A 15,375-nucleotide genomic window follows, 5' to 3' on the forward strand; every position below is an offset into this window, starting at 1 on the left:
CTATCAGGTATGATTTAATGTCGGGGCTTTCTTTAAATTATCAATTTAATATAATTTTAAAATGTCAGTACATTTTATAGTAAATACTTTCCGTCATATAATTCAATTTGAAATTTCGCCACGTACCAACTAGATTGCTTTGTTATGCACCTGAGAAAAATAAATACCTGTATTCCCATACAATTATATACTGGATTAGTGGCTCTAATATGTGACATAAACAAACTCATGTCTCAATAAAAAAGCTGTTATTCTTAAACAATTCAAAACAGTCGGGAATAACTCTCAATTAGTTCAAAATTACGAAAATTCACTCTTACAAAAGGCTTTCAGTATCTTGATAACCTCACATAGCTGCTTAAAATATCTTTCTTTTGCTGTCTCTTTACTGCTTTCTCTTCGCGATTTTTTTTTCGTCGAATAGTTTATTCCCTGTTAAGTTTTAGTTTATTTTTGTATTCAATTAAATTCTATTTTATTTTAAGTGTGACCTTAAGATTATTTTGATATATTTTAGGCATACAAATTAGGAATGTATGGAGCTGATTACGCTTGGATATTGCAAGGTGGTCCAAGTGACGCTTGGTGGACAAATACTTCATCCTTAATTGACACAACTGATTGTACCCCCCAAGAGCTAGCAGAAGCAACCGAAGGATTAATACTTGTGTCGAGTCATAATAGTATAGTAGGAACAGATCCATCGCTATCTGGACTGGTAAGTTTTACAACTCTGCTACCTAAAAATTATGTTTAATTTTGCTATTTTTTTATTTCTCAGACAAATGAAATGTTTGCTTCTGAATTAGAAGCGTTAGATGTAACAATGTCACGATATGCACCTCAAACTTACGATGCTGTATGGGCAATGGCTTTAGCCCTGCAAGGTGCAGAGCAACATTGGCAACAATCAGAGGGCACTTCAGTCGCCCATTTCGATTATACAAGAAAAGACATGGCGGACGAATTCTTAGAACAGTTGGCATCATTAAATTTTTCTGGAATTTCGGTAAAATATTTTTTGTAAATTTATCTATTTAATGGCTTTTATCGATTTTTATTATGCTTTAGGGTCCAGTGTCATTTAGTGGATCTGATCGAGTAGGAACATCAGCATTTCATCAAGTTCAAGGTAGAATCAAAAAAATTTTCTAAATAGTTAATTAAGTTTACAGTTGTTGGATATTTTTCTAGGTGGTGAAATTAACACAGTGGCGTTATTTTATCCAGCATCAAAGGAATTAGATTTCGATTGTGTTCGTTGTGTTGAGTTACAATGGGCTGGTGGACAAGTGCCAATAGCAAAACGAGTATTTAAATTACGTGTGGTAACCATTGCACCAGCTGCTTTTTTAGCAATTTCTTCATTGGCTATCATTGGTATTACATTAGCTATTGGATTTTTAATGTTTAATTTACACTTTCGTCGATTGAAGTAAGCAAATTACTACAGGGTGCGTCATTATAAGCTCCTTGATTTAGGAAGTTTTATTGTTTATCATGTTTGTAGAGATAAATGATGAATTTGTAGGATCTTGTTCCTACATATAAAAATGATGATGAATAGACAGGAAAGAAAACAGCTTGATTTAATTTTTCAAGCCTAATTATATCGAAGATACCAAAGTAATATATCCGAGATATAAGCCGTGGATCTAATTGATCATGTATAACATCAATAATAAATAAGAATCACCTGTCGTTATATAACTCCCTCTTACAATAGAAAAAAGGGAAAAATGACAATAAAAAATTTCATATCAAATGGAACATTTTTTTATTTTTTTTTTAATTCACGACCATTAGAAGAAATTTTCAATTGAAGAAATGACGACCAAAATGAATTTATTCAAGAAAAATATTACAAATGGAGCATGATTGAGATAAAACTCAAATAAATTGAAAATTTGAGAACAATAGAGTTATTTTGTATTGAAGAATTTGAAATTTGGATTGAAGAAATGTGAATTAGAAGTGTATTTGATATTAATTCTATATCAAAAATAATTTTGAAAACAAACTAATTTTAATAATGTTTTCCAAAATTATAATGTAACAATACATAAATAATAACAAACCGCAGTTCACTAAAACTGTATTTTGCGTGATACGTTGATGTTGGTGCCTGTGAAAAGTGTGAGCTGATGATGGATGTTGTCTGATGTTGATAACCTGCCCTAAGATTTTGACTACAGAAGTTTTAGAAGTGTAGAAGTTTTAGTGTAGTAAACACGAGCCGAAAAAATTCAGACATAACAAAATGTGTACATTTTAAGTAATTTAATTTCAGAACAATCGCCACACAGCTGTGTGATACTTTCGACCAAAAAACATTTTAATATTTCTTAAGAAACGCAAAATTAGATACTCATTTTACGTATACAAAATACATACTTAACATATCTTTTCTTACCCATAATAACCCATTTTCTTAAAAGATCACATGTTCCATAATCATAAAGTTATATTTGCGAAATCAAGGAGGTCATGATGGCACACTCAGTAGTTTCTTAAACATTATAGACGTACATATATGTAATGATTTTTTTTGTACTGTTTGTTTATGAACAGATCTATAAAATTATCCAGTCCTCGATTAAATAATATGGCAGCTGTGGGATGTATTTTAGTGTATACAGCTGTAATCCTATTAGGATTAGATCATGCAACATTACAAGACAATGATCATTTTTCTACTGTTTGTACGGTAAGTCTTCTAAATCTTCTTTTACTTTCATATATATACCGGATATCTTCTAAAAACACGGGGGAAATTTTTTCAATTTTTACTTTTATCTGGCAGAGACTTTACATAATTTTTATAAACTGAAGCTGAAATTTTTATTCGATAAATAGCCTTTAGCATTCTCAAAAAACATCTCTATTTAATACATTCTATTCATTCGAATCACGCCTTTGATGATGTCGACTTACGACTTATTTTGAGCTTAATTTTATGTGGTATAGAGCGTTATAAAGACATTTTATGGGCATGCCTATAAAGATTGATTACACTTTGGTCAAAAAATTAAATAGATAAATATACAAAATCATATTTTTTTTAATTGACGGGCTAAAAATTTTTACTTTAGCAGTTCTCAAGGAGACGGTTATTCTTAACATTTACTCTCAAGGAGACGGTTATTCTTAACATTTACTCAAAATTTTATTTTATACTGTAAAAAAATGAGTTTACGAACATTATATCAATATTATCTTATTATGGCATAATTATATACCGTGCAATAAGTGTAAAAAGGTGCCACCTCTCGTGTTCATTCGTACACGAGAGTAAACCCAAAAGCACGAACCTGACCACTATTATTTTACCACTCGAACGCGTTATAAATAATCCACACGGTTTTTACACACTACTATTTTTACGAATACGGAGTTTAACGATAACGAATCGTTAATTGAGAACTCAAAGGTTAATTGTTACACTCAAATGATAATTTGAGTGAGTTTTTGAACGTTCATTTGGAGTACGCAATGGTAATATAGCTATTTATTACACGGAAAACAGTGTGAAAAGAGAGAACTTATGCTACATGAGTTTAAAGAGAATAATATTATAAATTCGTCTATATTTAACTCAAGCTAATAAAGCTGCGTGGAACCAATATGCATACATATTACATGAACAATTTAGGTAATACTTTTTTATATTCCTTAATTTATCAAAAAATCTTTGCAAGCAGTCCTTGGATTTTAGGTTGTAGTAAAATGGTGCACGCTAAAAAAAAGTTCTTTTATAACCCATATTATATGAAAGTCAATTTATTACAATTCATCACAATTCACAAGTTCATGTTTCGTGTTTATTCGAAATGAAATTCATCTCAAATGCCTACTTTAAATGAAATATGTTGTTATCAACACCCCAAATTATTATTTTACTGAATGTCCTAAACTATACGTGGTGGCTATTTATTATGTAGAAAATTCAAATTGAGCAGCAACAGCCATTATTTTATTAAAACTTAAAATGCTTCGTTCTGTTTCTACCTAACTTTTTCACCCCGAAATAACAAATTGTATAATAAATCTCAACATTTCGATTTTCAAAGTATAATTTTTTGCCTATACCATGCTTTATCTGACCACAAAAGGTTATTTAAATATTATCATGTTTGTGTGCCTGTTTGCCTGAAATCAAATTTTATCGCACTATATTTTGAAAAAGAATTTTATATTTTGGCTTCTAACTATAGGCTCAATGACAGACTTATTCGTAAGATTTATTTACTTCTAAGACTCATAATACTTGTTTTTTTTTATTATAGTCTAGTGTGCTTTAGTGAAAATTCTAAATTTCATCTATAATATAAAGAAGAATTGCTGAATGTGTTGTTGAGCGCAAACCTCGAAAGCAGCTGAACCGATTACGCTAATTCTTTTTTTATAATATTCCTTGAAGTACGAGGATGATTCTTACAGAGAGATAACTTTTAAAATTGGCTGAAAAAGTCTACAAGCAACACTTTTCCATATTCCCATACAGAAGATTTGTAATAATAATTAAAAGTCAATTTGAACTTTAATTTACCTTACCATAAAGTTTAAATGTTAGTAGAGGGGTTAGTAGAAGAGAAAGCAAAACAATAAAAACGACTGCTTTCAAATGACTTCATTTGGAGCAACACTGCTTTCAAATGACTTCATTTGGAGCAACAAAAGTAGTTCGGGAAAATTCCATGCCAAATTTTAAGGTTTATAACAGTATTTCCTGTTGTATATTTATTAATCATAACTATTATAGCCAATATAATTTTTCCCTTTACAGATAAGAAATCTGAAAAGTATTATTTTTTTAAATAACAAAGAATCGACTGTTAGGCCGTACAAAGTTCGCCGGGTCAGCTAGTTTTGAATTAAAAGTTAGAAACGAATTTAATCATTGCTTTCGGTGAACACAATAGTTTAAAAAAAAGAAAACTTTACTATGTGTAACCATTTGTACACAGTAGTACAATTATGGTCTACAAACTAATAGTAGATAATAGTTCTTAGTCGTCTCAAACTATAAAAATATTTTTATTTTTATAGAAACTAATAAAACATTTTACAAAAATTTTTATGATCTTAACATTAAAAATTATTCTTTTCAAAAAAAACCAGGAGCTTTTTTCTTTATTTTAATATAATTTAAATATTATTGTTATAAAAATTACATTTTTAATATCATTAAAATATATCATTACATCTACAACGAGTGCAAGATAGAATGCGAGAACGAATTTCATAGAACGAGCGAGAACTTTTGTTCGAATCATTTTCACAAGCTTAATTAATTCAGCGGAATAATTTTGAAATAAAAGTTGTTTGTTCTTTTATAAAAAATAAAGTTCACTTTTACCAATAGTTACGAACTTTTTTTACTTCGTACATTATGTAACACCTACGAGCGCATAATATGTTGTAGCCCCCCTTAAAAATTATCTCTATTTTATTACTTCATCATTTCTGCTAAAATGTGACGATCAGGCAGAAATATTTGCCTCTCTATGAAACGTAAGATCATTCATAGAGAGCGGAAAATTTTAATATTGTCTTTACATAGTTTTTTTTATGAAAAATTGAGATACTAATCGTTTCTCGAAAGGCCAATGAATTGAAACCGAGGACACCAAAAGTGTTCTCTTTTTGTTTTGAAGACTTTTTGTCTGTCTTTATTGAACCATAAGTGATTGAACAAACACTACGTTAAAAAGATAGAAAATTGTTTTACGCGTTGTGAAAAATTCAATTGCTAAACAGTTTTTCTTGAAATCACACTTAATCATTAATCTCAATTTTCTGCAACCTCAATATATTCCCGGGTTTATCTGTATCAACCTCGTCAAAGTTATAAAAATGACTATTTCCTATTTTCTGCAGTTGAACCATTATATATCCTGAGCAGAGAGTTTTGTTAGATTTAACATCTTTTATTGCTTGGTATTTTTCGTTAATTTTTTGTAATACCTATGATAGTGATAGTACAGTTTATATCTATTTATAAGACCTAATGTAATTTTTATACTATGTAAGTATATATGAAATATATCAAGGTATACTAAGTTAAGTCCCAAGTTTGTACGACTTAAAAGTATTGATGCTACGAACAAAATTTTGGTATAGGTTTTCATAAAATCTATTTCCGTTATTCTTCGTCTGTTCGTCTATCCGTCTGCCTGTCAACACGATAGCGCAAAATCTATAAGAGATAGATACTAATAGAGATAGATAGGACAAAATGTAAAAATGTTCCTTAAAAAAATTGTTCATTTTTTTTTCCTAAACATCACTGTTTACCCGTGAGTGCGCAAATTACCTTAGAAAACTTATATATTACATATATTATGTCTGTGTTTGTTTGTTTTTCTTTCTTTACTAGCATGGCGTAAAAAACAAGCATACATGCTATTTCAACAATTAACTCAGTCAATTGTTTGTTTAATTAAAAAAATTAATCATTCTATATTAAATTGAACATTTAGTACACACTGTTTTAAAGAGTTACAAACATTTCGAAAGAATAAAATATATTTTACATTTTACACGAAATTTTCCGTCATAAAAGTGACGATGTTGTTAGAACTTGAACATTTAAAGGTAGATACGTACCTACGAATGACTGAATAAGCTACTGTACACACATACATTGAAAAGGAGAACTGAAAAGTTTATGAACCAAAAACTTTGTCAAGCGAACCTAATTTGTAATTTAACGTACATTATTACGCTTAAAGCATTCAATATCTGCTTTTTACTTGTTATATGGAGGTGAATATACACAATTTTATGTTTATGTAGATGTATATTCATCATTATTATTAGGGCAACGATTTTTATGTTTTTAAAAATATAACGCATAGAATGATGACTCACATAATTAGTGCTCCTGTATTTATACATTTAGGATAATAATCATATCACTAGATCACATTAGTGCAAGCTTAGAATCAAGTGGATATTATATATATATACTAGCAGATACCCGCCCACTTTGCTGGGTAATTTCAAAGTCTACCGTATTATAGCCCTTACTTTTCTCGTCTTCATTTATTTTATAAGGTTCCGCACCTTATTTGGTGCAGAACCCTATTTTTTATGAAAATCAAATTTAGCCCATCATACTCCCTGATAATGTAACTCTGTATACGTGAAATAATTTTTAAAATCAGTTAAGTATTTAATTCAAAAATGACAAATATCAACTTCGATGCAAATCACCTCCAAAAGAACTTTCAAAATTTTTTGGAAATAAAATTTATCACATGATACTCGCTGTTAATGTAACTCTCTGCAGATGAAATAATTTTAAAAATCGGTTAAGTATTTAATTCAAAAATGACGAATATCAACTTCGATGCATATCACATCCAAAAGAACTTTCTACCCCTTTTTGACCCCTTCAGGTCGTTAAAAAATGTTTTTTAACAGAACCCTCTTTTTTTAATTATCACAAGCGACATCTTTTTTCAGAATTTCAACTCAATTCCTTCATTTCTCGAAAAAGTATCGGGGAAAGTTGAAAATGTCACGTTATAGCGGTTTCTTGCGATTTTGAGGTTATTTTGCTATGCTCAAGGTTCAATAGCAGGGTCGATGCAAGGTCGATTCCTAACAAACAATTCTTTTTTATTATTCGTTTCATTCCGATCAACAGAAGCTGAGACATTCAAAAAACGTCACTTATCACGTATTCAAAGAAAACATTGAAGAGATAAAACCGCGTGCAAAAGGTCGTTCCGCCAGAACAGGAAAACTGCTATTCCGCACATTTTACAACAAAAGAAATCTGTTAAAAAAATTTTCCATTTGCAAAATTTTATCAAATTTATTATCAAAATCCGCTAGATTTATCCAACTATTTGTATAAATACGTTCAATCAACATGTTTATCCAACAGTCTTGTTATACTTTTCGCATTACAGTTTCTTGTTAAAAATGTTTTTCAAGGTGTATTGGGTAACTTTTGGTTATAGAAGAATATTTAAATAGTTATAATTCGAATAGTTTGTCGATCATTATCGCAATGGCAAAGCCAAAATCATAATAATCTTGCTCCCAGTTATAATAACAATAATATAATATGAATATTAAATGTAATATTTCGTATTATATTTTATAAAATTTTATTGGGCTTCGCTGAAGTTAATGTTTGCCTGTCGTAAAACAATTAAAATCTTGTATCATGCGAAACAAATCAATTTTAACATTTTTATTACAACACAAGCAAATGTTAATTAATTGAGACTCTAACCTCAGAAAATTTGGTTATAGGTATTTGAAAGAATGTGATAAACTATACAACGGGTTGTTGACGCATTTCGCAAATTGATGTAAAGTTACGTGGAAACGATTAACAGTTTCATTCGATTAATTCATTGATGATATTTTTATAAAAAAATTTTTCTCTCTAGACCGTAGACGGTATACCGAATAGACGGTATACCGTAGACGTATACGGTCTATTTAGACGCGGTCTGAAATTATTGTTGCCCTTTTATACCGTGGGGCCCTTATACCGTGCACGGTTTACTTTTTCACGGTATACTCTTTATGTCCGTGTGCGGTATAATCTCGTCCACGGTACACACAATATAGATTGGAAGGCTTCTTGGAAGCAAATGAAATATACCGTGTGCGGTATAGTCTCGTCCACGGTATACATTATACAGATGGGAAAGCGTATTCTACAGAAATGTAACATACCGTGTGCGGTATACTCTCGTCCACGGTATACATTATACAGATGGGAAAGGGTATTCTACAGAAATGTAACATACCGTGTGCAGTATACTCTCGTCCACGGTATACACAATACAGATGGGAAAGCGTATTCTACAGAGATTTTTTGCCGTGCGAGGTTTTTAACCGCACACGGTAAGCTATAACACACGGTATGCGTTTATACAGAGATTTTCAAGCCGTGCGAGGTTTTTAACCGCACACGGTATAAGGGCTCGACGGCATAAAGAGTATACCGTGGAAAATATATACGGTATACCGTCTATACGGTATACCGTCTATACGGTATACCGTCTATACGGTATACCGTCTATACGGTATACCGTCTATACGGTATACCGTCTATACGGTATACCGTCTATACGGTATACTGTCTATACGGTATACTGTCTATACGGTATACCGTCTATACGGTATACCGTCTATACGGTATACCGTCTATACGGTATACCGTCTATACGGTATACCGTATACGGTCTATTTAGACGCGGTATGAAATTATTTTTGCCCTTTTATACCGTGGGGCCCTTATACCGTGCACGGTATAGTCTCGTCCACGGTATACACAATATAGATTGGAAGGCTTATTTGAAGCAAATGAAATATACCGTGTGCGGTATAGTCTCGTCCACGGTATACATTATACAGATGGGAAAGCGTATTCTACAGAAATGTAACATACCGTGTGCGGTATAGTCTCGTCCACGGTATACATTATACAGATGGGAAAGCGTATTCTACAGAAATGTAACATACCGTGTGCGGTATACTCTCGCCCACGGTATACATTATACAGATGGGAAAGCGTATTCTACAGAAATGTAACATACCGTGTGCGGTATACTCTCGTCCACGGTATACACAATACAGATGGGAAAGCGTAACGTAAGCTATAACACACGGTATGCGTTTATACAGAGATTTTCAAGCCGTGCGAGGTTTTTAACCGCACACGGTATAAGGGCTCGACGGCATAAAGAGTATACCGTGGAAAAGTATACCGTGCACGGTATAAGGGCCCCACGGTATAAAAGGGCAAAAATAATTTCATACCGCGTCTAAATAGACCGTATACGGTATACCGTCTATACGGTATACCGTATACGGTATACCGTCTATACGGTATACCGTCTATACGGTATACTGTCTATACGGTATACCGTCTATACGGTATACCGTATACGGTCTATTTAGACGCGGTATGAAATTATTTTTGCCCTTTTATACCGTGGGGCCCTTATACCGTGCACGGTTTACTTTTTCACGGTATACTCTTTATGCCGTCGAGCCCTTATACCGTGGGCGGTATAGTCTCGTCCACGGTATACACAATATAGATTGGAAGGCTTATTTGAAGCAAATGAAATATACCGTGTGCGGTATAGTCTCGTCCACGGTATACATTATACAGATGGGAAAGCGTATTCTACAGAAATGTAACATACCGTGTGCGGTATACTCTCGTCCACGGTATACATTATACAGATGGGAAAGCGTATTCTACAGAAATGTAACATACCGTGTGCGGTATACTCTCGTCCACGGTATACACAATACAGATGGGAAAGCGTATTCTACAGAGATTTTTTGCCGTGCGAGGTTTTTAACCGCACACGGTAAGCTATAACACACGGTATGCGTTTATACAGAGATTTTCAAGCCTACAGAACGCGCGCGAGAGCCAAACTTTTTGTCATATTTTGCGCTATTTTCAAGGCTCTGTAAAAATTATAAATATTAGAGATACAATTTCGGCAGCTGAAACTTTAATTTAGGAAATTTCTTCATCTTTTTGGATCTTTTTTCAGATTTCGAAAATTTTCAATATTTTTTGAGTTATTCAAAAAAAACTGAACCCCCTATTTTATTTTTCACTTAATTGTTTATAACTTTTGCAATTTTTTTTAGCGCCATTTCATTTTTTTCAGTAAACTTTCTACATAAAATTACGAATTGAATGACACCTATTTCGTAATTTTCGGAGAATATACAAAAAAGTTAGAAAAAATCGTGGATGTTAACTAGACTAGTATAACGACTCGACTTCAGATGTCGACGAATAAAATTTTTTCACGAACGAGAAGCAATAAAATGAATAGAATTATTATTTTGGAGTTTCTTGCTTATTAGCTATAAGAATATTACCTTATATTATAACATGAAAAAAGTACGTATCGTAAACATAATAAAAAGTAGCATATCTCAGCCAATTTGATGAAAGCCGAATTAAAAATAAAGATGAGTATAAATATAAATAAGTCAGTTAGTGCTTTTACAATTTTTTTTTTCAATTAATGAACTTTTGATGCAGAAAATCAAATTGATCATAATCAAGTTGATGGAGAAAAACTGTTGTGTTTTTTCATTTTCAATTTTCCAAAAGATCCATGCCACAGCTTTTTTGTTATTTTACATTTTTTCAAATACCTGTAGCCTGTATTACCTTTTCAGCAAGAGCTCACATTATATATTACTTTATTATATTTTTAAGTATTGCGATCGAAAAAAACGTTTTTGTGTTTCAACGGAAATACATGTTTTGAGAGTCCCTGATTCCAAAAAAGTGGTTTTTAAAAAATGTTGCGTCCGTCGGTATGTCGGTATGTCAGTATGTCGGTTATGTCTGTTACCAAGCTGGAGCCTTCAATTACAAGCGATTTTTCTTAAACTCGGTACATAGGTTCAGTTTGGTCATAATTCCAGACAATTTTTTCATTTTTCACCTAGGCCTTTTTTCAAGGGTACTTCTTACCTTAAGGTGTTCTTAAGATTGGTATAAGGCACATACCCGGGAAAATTCGAGAAGGCCCACACCCTAGGGAAAACCTTTCCAAATACAGGAAAATGGGATTTTCTAGGGAGATGCTGAGGGGACAGCAGTGAAACTTAGTATCAGGGTTTATATCAACAAGGTTCTAGGTTTGATATAACTCCCCTCTGGGTCCGTACTCCCTGGAGCCGAGGAGCTAGAGGGGATGAAATCGTCAAAAGTGATCAAATCAACCCAAAATTGATCAAATATTATTTAAAATGTCTTTTTAAGTAACTTTTGTAACTTGGTAATCTTTGCATGACCTCACCCTTACCAAACTACATCCTTCTAAATATTATATTAAATCCAATAAATACCTAAACCTGTTTCTCATTACCGTATGATTCCAAATATACCGCTTCCTAAATAAATAAAACTTAATTAAGCCAAATTAGTGAAGTTAAGAAACTGAAGGTGTTCCTTGTTTTTAAATAATTCTTACAATTGGCTGCTTTCAATAAAAATATTACAAGAATAATATATTAATTTTATAATATAATAAAGACTTGTCCGATGTTTCGGATCGTTTATTATTTTTGAAATATTATTCTCCCATTCATAGTAAACATTCCACAACGTACCTTGAATCTTGTATAACGGAATGTCTATCTAAATAAGCAAGTGTTAATTTGTATAATTCGACACGACCCAAGAATTTTCAACTTTATGAAAGTTTCTAAGAAACGCTTTCGCTTACTTTTTTCATGGTCTACTCAAAGTTTAATCATCTCTTTCCCGTTCACTCTGTATACTATAATGTTTTCAACCTGATGCTTTAACGATAATGGGGTAGAAGGTAAAAAGTAATTTAGAATATGTTAAAGTAATAAAATACGATGGGTTTATTAAAATGAGAAAATATGTTAAAATTAATTTATTCATATAGATATTTTAGGTAAAAGTATATAAATAAAAAAATATTAATCTTTAAAATATAAATCATAAAAAATACAGATTATATACATTTTCAGAAAATATTTTGAAAACACCCAAACTATTTTGTTAAATTAATCATCGTTAACATCGTAGTTTAGAACAACGGATTTTTTTTTCTATTCATTACTTTCAGGTTATTAGTTTTTGAGGCAGAAAAGACTGATGTACTCAAATTAATATTAGGTATAAGTAAAATTCAAAAATAGTAAACAAGTAAAAACAAACAATTGACTGAGTTAATTGTTGAAATACCGTGCATAAACAGTGTTGATTACTCTATCACATTACACATACATACATGTCACACATACATAACTAATATAGCTGATATTCCCATATAATACATACTATACAATTTACTCCTAGTTTGCGCCCTCACGGGTAAACAGTGATGTATATGAAAAAATGTTTGAAAAAGTTGTTTATTTTTTGATAAGAACATTCATATTTCATTCATTCATTTTTGAATTTAAACTTTTGTTCTATCTCTAACGGTTTACAAGATGGGTCCTACGGACCCAAGATCCAATTGACCTATGTTGCTCATTTACGAACTTGACATCATTTTTTACGTACTGAGTACGCTGTAAAAATTGCACCTTGATATCTTTTTTCGTTTTTGAGTTATCGTGTTGGCAGGTAGACGTACAGACAACAGGCGGACATAAACCGGAAATGGACTAATTAGGTGATCGGATCCTAGCATCAATACTTTTAAGCTTACAAACTTGGGACTAAACTAAGTATACCTTGCATATTACATATATTCATGGTATAATAACTTTGTAATTATGAAATGGTATCAAATATAACGGAATACTAATTGTACGGAATTCTGGGTAGCATCAATTGGTTTGTAGAATTACTGGACTAATACTTGTGTTTGTAATAATTTGTTTGCTGTATATTCAGATACAATTAAGAATTTACTGTTTTTATTCTTTCATGAATCTTCCCAGCTTACAATCTGATTATCAACTTATTATACCTTCTTACTATGCATACACACTCTTCTTATTAATGGAACTATTTTAAACGTTAATAATGTTTAACCATACAACATTAAATGCCAAGTCTAACCGTACGTACACTAGCATGGAAATAATATTTGGATCACGCAAATACTTTTTTCAATTCTATAAATGTAATATTTTTACGCAATATTTCTCCAAGTTCATTCGTAGTAAACCGAGCACTATTAAGGAATCCATATTTTTTAGGTATAGAATCTGAATCTATTAGAAAAATAGCAAGTTTCATTTTTTAAATATGCCTTTTTTGTTCTTAATCGCATGCTAAATCAGAAATTAAAAAACATTTGATAAAGTGCGCTCAATTTATAAGGAATTATTAGCTGCCTCTCCTCTTGAATCCTTCATTACACAGCTAATCAAAAATTACCTTTTTCACAAACTTTTATTTTACTTTACTTGACTCTATTTACGTTCTTTGGCAATCAATATTTCACCCTTCCACTGAAGCTACAATTATGTATTTTTATGCTAAGTATATTTATAATTTTTCTTATAGTTCACTCATACATGACTATTTGCAAAAGTTTTAAGCGCTCCGATTCATCCTTGATATTTTAAATTGGGCGCATACAGCTTTTATAAATAGCCATGTATAAGAGAATTATAGGATAAATTAACTGTACTTAAACCTCTTAGTAGTTCCATTTAGTATTCTTAATTTAAATTTAGTATTTGTTATTTAAAATTTGATATAATATTTGTGTTATTTCCCGTTTGTACCTTAGGGGAGGAAAGATATATAGTGTACATTCAAGCTTCCGAGAAGATCGTAAGGACACTATTTATTTCCATCCAAAAATGTGAACAAAGTGTCACTGAGCTTTTCATTTCTTAACTCTTGATTAAAAAGTACATTTTTGTAAATTAAATATATTTTTTAATTAATTTTTAATTATATCTCGACTTATTGTGCCCATGATATATTTAAACTACAATTTTAACGTGTAAATAATGTATTATCCTGTGAATATACATTTTAACATATTAAACAATAAGGATAATATTATTAAATATTGAATGTAAAGAGGCATTAATGTGTGAAAATGATAATAATTTTATATGATTTGTGTATTAAACTCAAATTTAATATGCTTTGGTTTTATTGTTCTGTGTCTGCTGTAGATGAAGCTCTAGTTGAAGCTAGTAGTGCTGTTTTAAACTAAATACTATCAACTTACTAAGTCAGCATACACCAGCATGTAAGCACAACAATATTCAATTGTTTACAAATTATTATACCGTATAATATAATTATCAACAATTTAATGCTAAAAACCTGTTGGTTATTCACTAATAATCAAAAGCTTCATTGAATACGCTTCAAAAATGTCTTGGATGAACGGGAGTTTAACAAAAAAAGCTTCCTTTAGATTTTTATATCCAACGTATAAAAAGTTTCCACCGATCCGTGTACCGCTAAAAGTTTTCATAAACAATTTTGATGAATCTCCTCAAGAATCACTCTTATTTAAAAGATATCTAAGAAACATTTAGGAGCCTCAAAAATTATATTATTGTCCCAAACATAATCCGTTTTCGAGATAATTTATGTCTATCGAGGAAGATTACTTTTTTAATTGTATAACTTTTCCCAACCCACATTCCATGTACACAGGTTTTGATCAACGAAAAAAATTATTTCCAACTCGTGTAGAGATCAAAACTAGGGTCAATTTTATTTTTAATTACTTTTAAAATGGATTCAGCAAAGTAAAAGTGTTGTTAAATAGGAGTTGCAACTCGCCAACTGGCGATAATCATTCGTACCAATTAAAATCAGAAGTAGTCCCGAAGCCAGTAGTTACAATTTCGGCTACCAGATGGCAATACTTGTACTTACCTTTTTTTAAGGCC

The 15,375-nt window shown here is 31.2% G+C and overlaps 1 protein-coding gene across 1 annotated transcript in view; it reads left to right on the forward strand.

Moving 5' to 3' along the window:
• Positions 1-15,375, forward strand: part of LOC123305849 (gamma-aminobutyric acid type B receptor subunit 2) — a 130,504-nt gene that overhangs the window by 70,132 nt on the left and 44,997 nt on the right. Inside the window, exons 7-11 of the mRNA XM_044887685.1 lie at positions 518-718; positions 782-1,009; positions 1,072-1,132; positions 1,195-1,435; positions 2,572-2,707. Of these exons, the coding sequence (XP_044743620.1) occupies positions 518-718; positions 782-1,009; positions 1,072-1,132; positions 1,195-1,435; positions 2,572-2,707 (867 nt within the window). The remainder of the gene's footprint in view (positions 1-517; positions 719-781; positions 1,010-1,071; positions 1,133-1,194; positions 1,436-2,571; positions 2,708-15,375) is intronic.

The sequence above is a fragment of the Chrysoperla carnea genome, chromosome 1, assembly GCF_905475395.1.
Source record: "Chrysoperla carnea chromosome 1, inChrCarn1.1, whole genome shotgun sequence".
In the NCBI taxonomy this organism is placed as follows: domain Eukaryota; kingdom Metazoa; phylum Arthropoda; class Insecta; order Neuroptera; family Chrysopidae; genus Chrysoperla; species Chrysoperla carnea.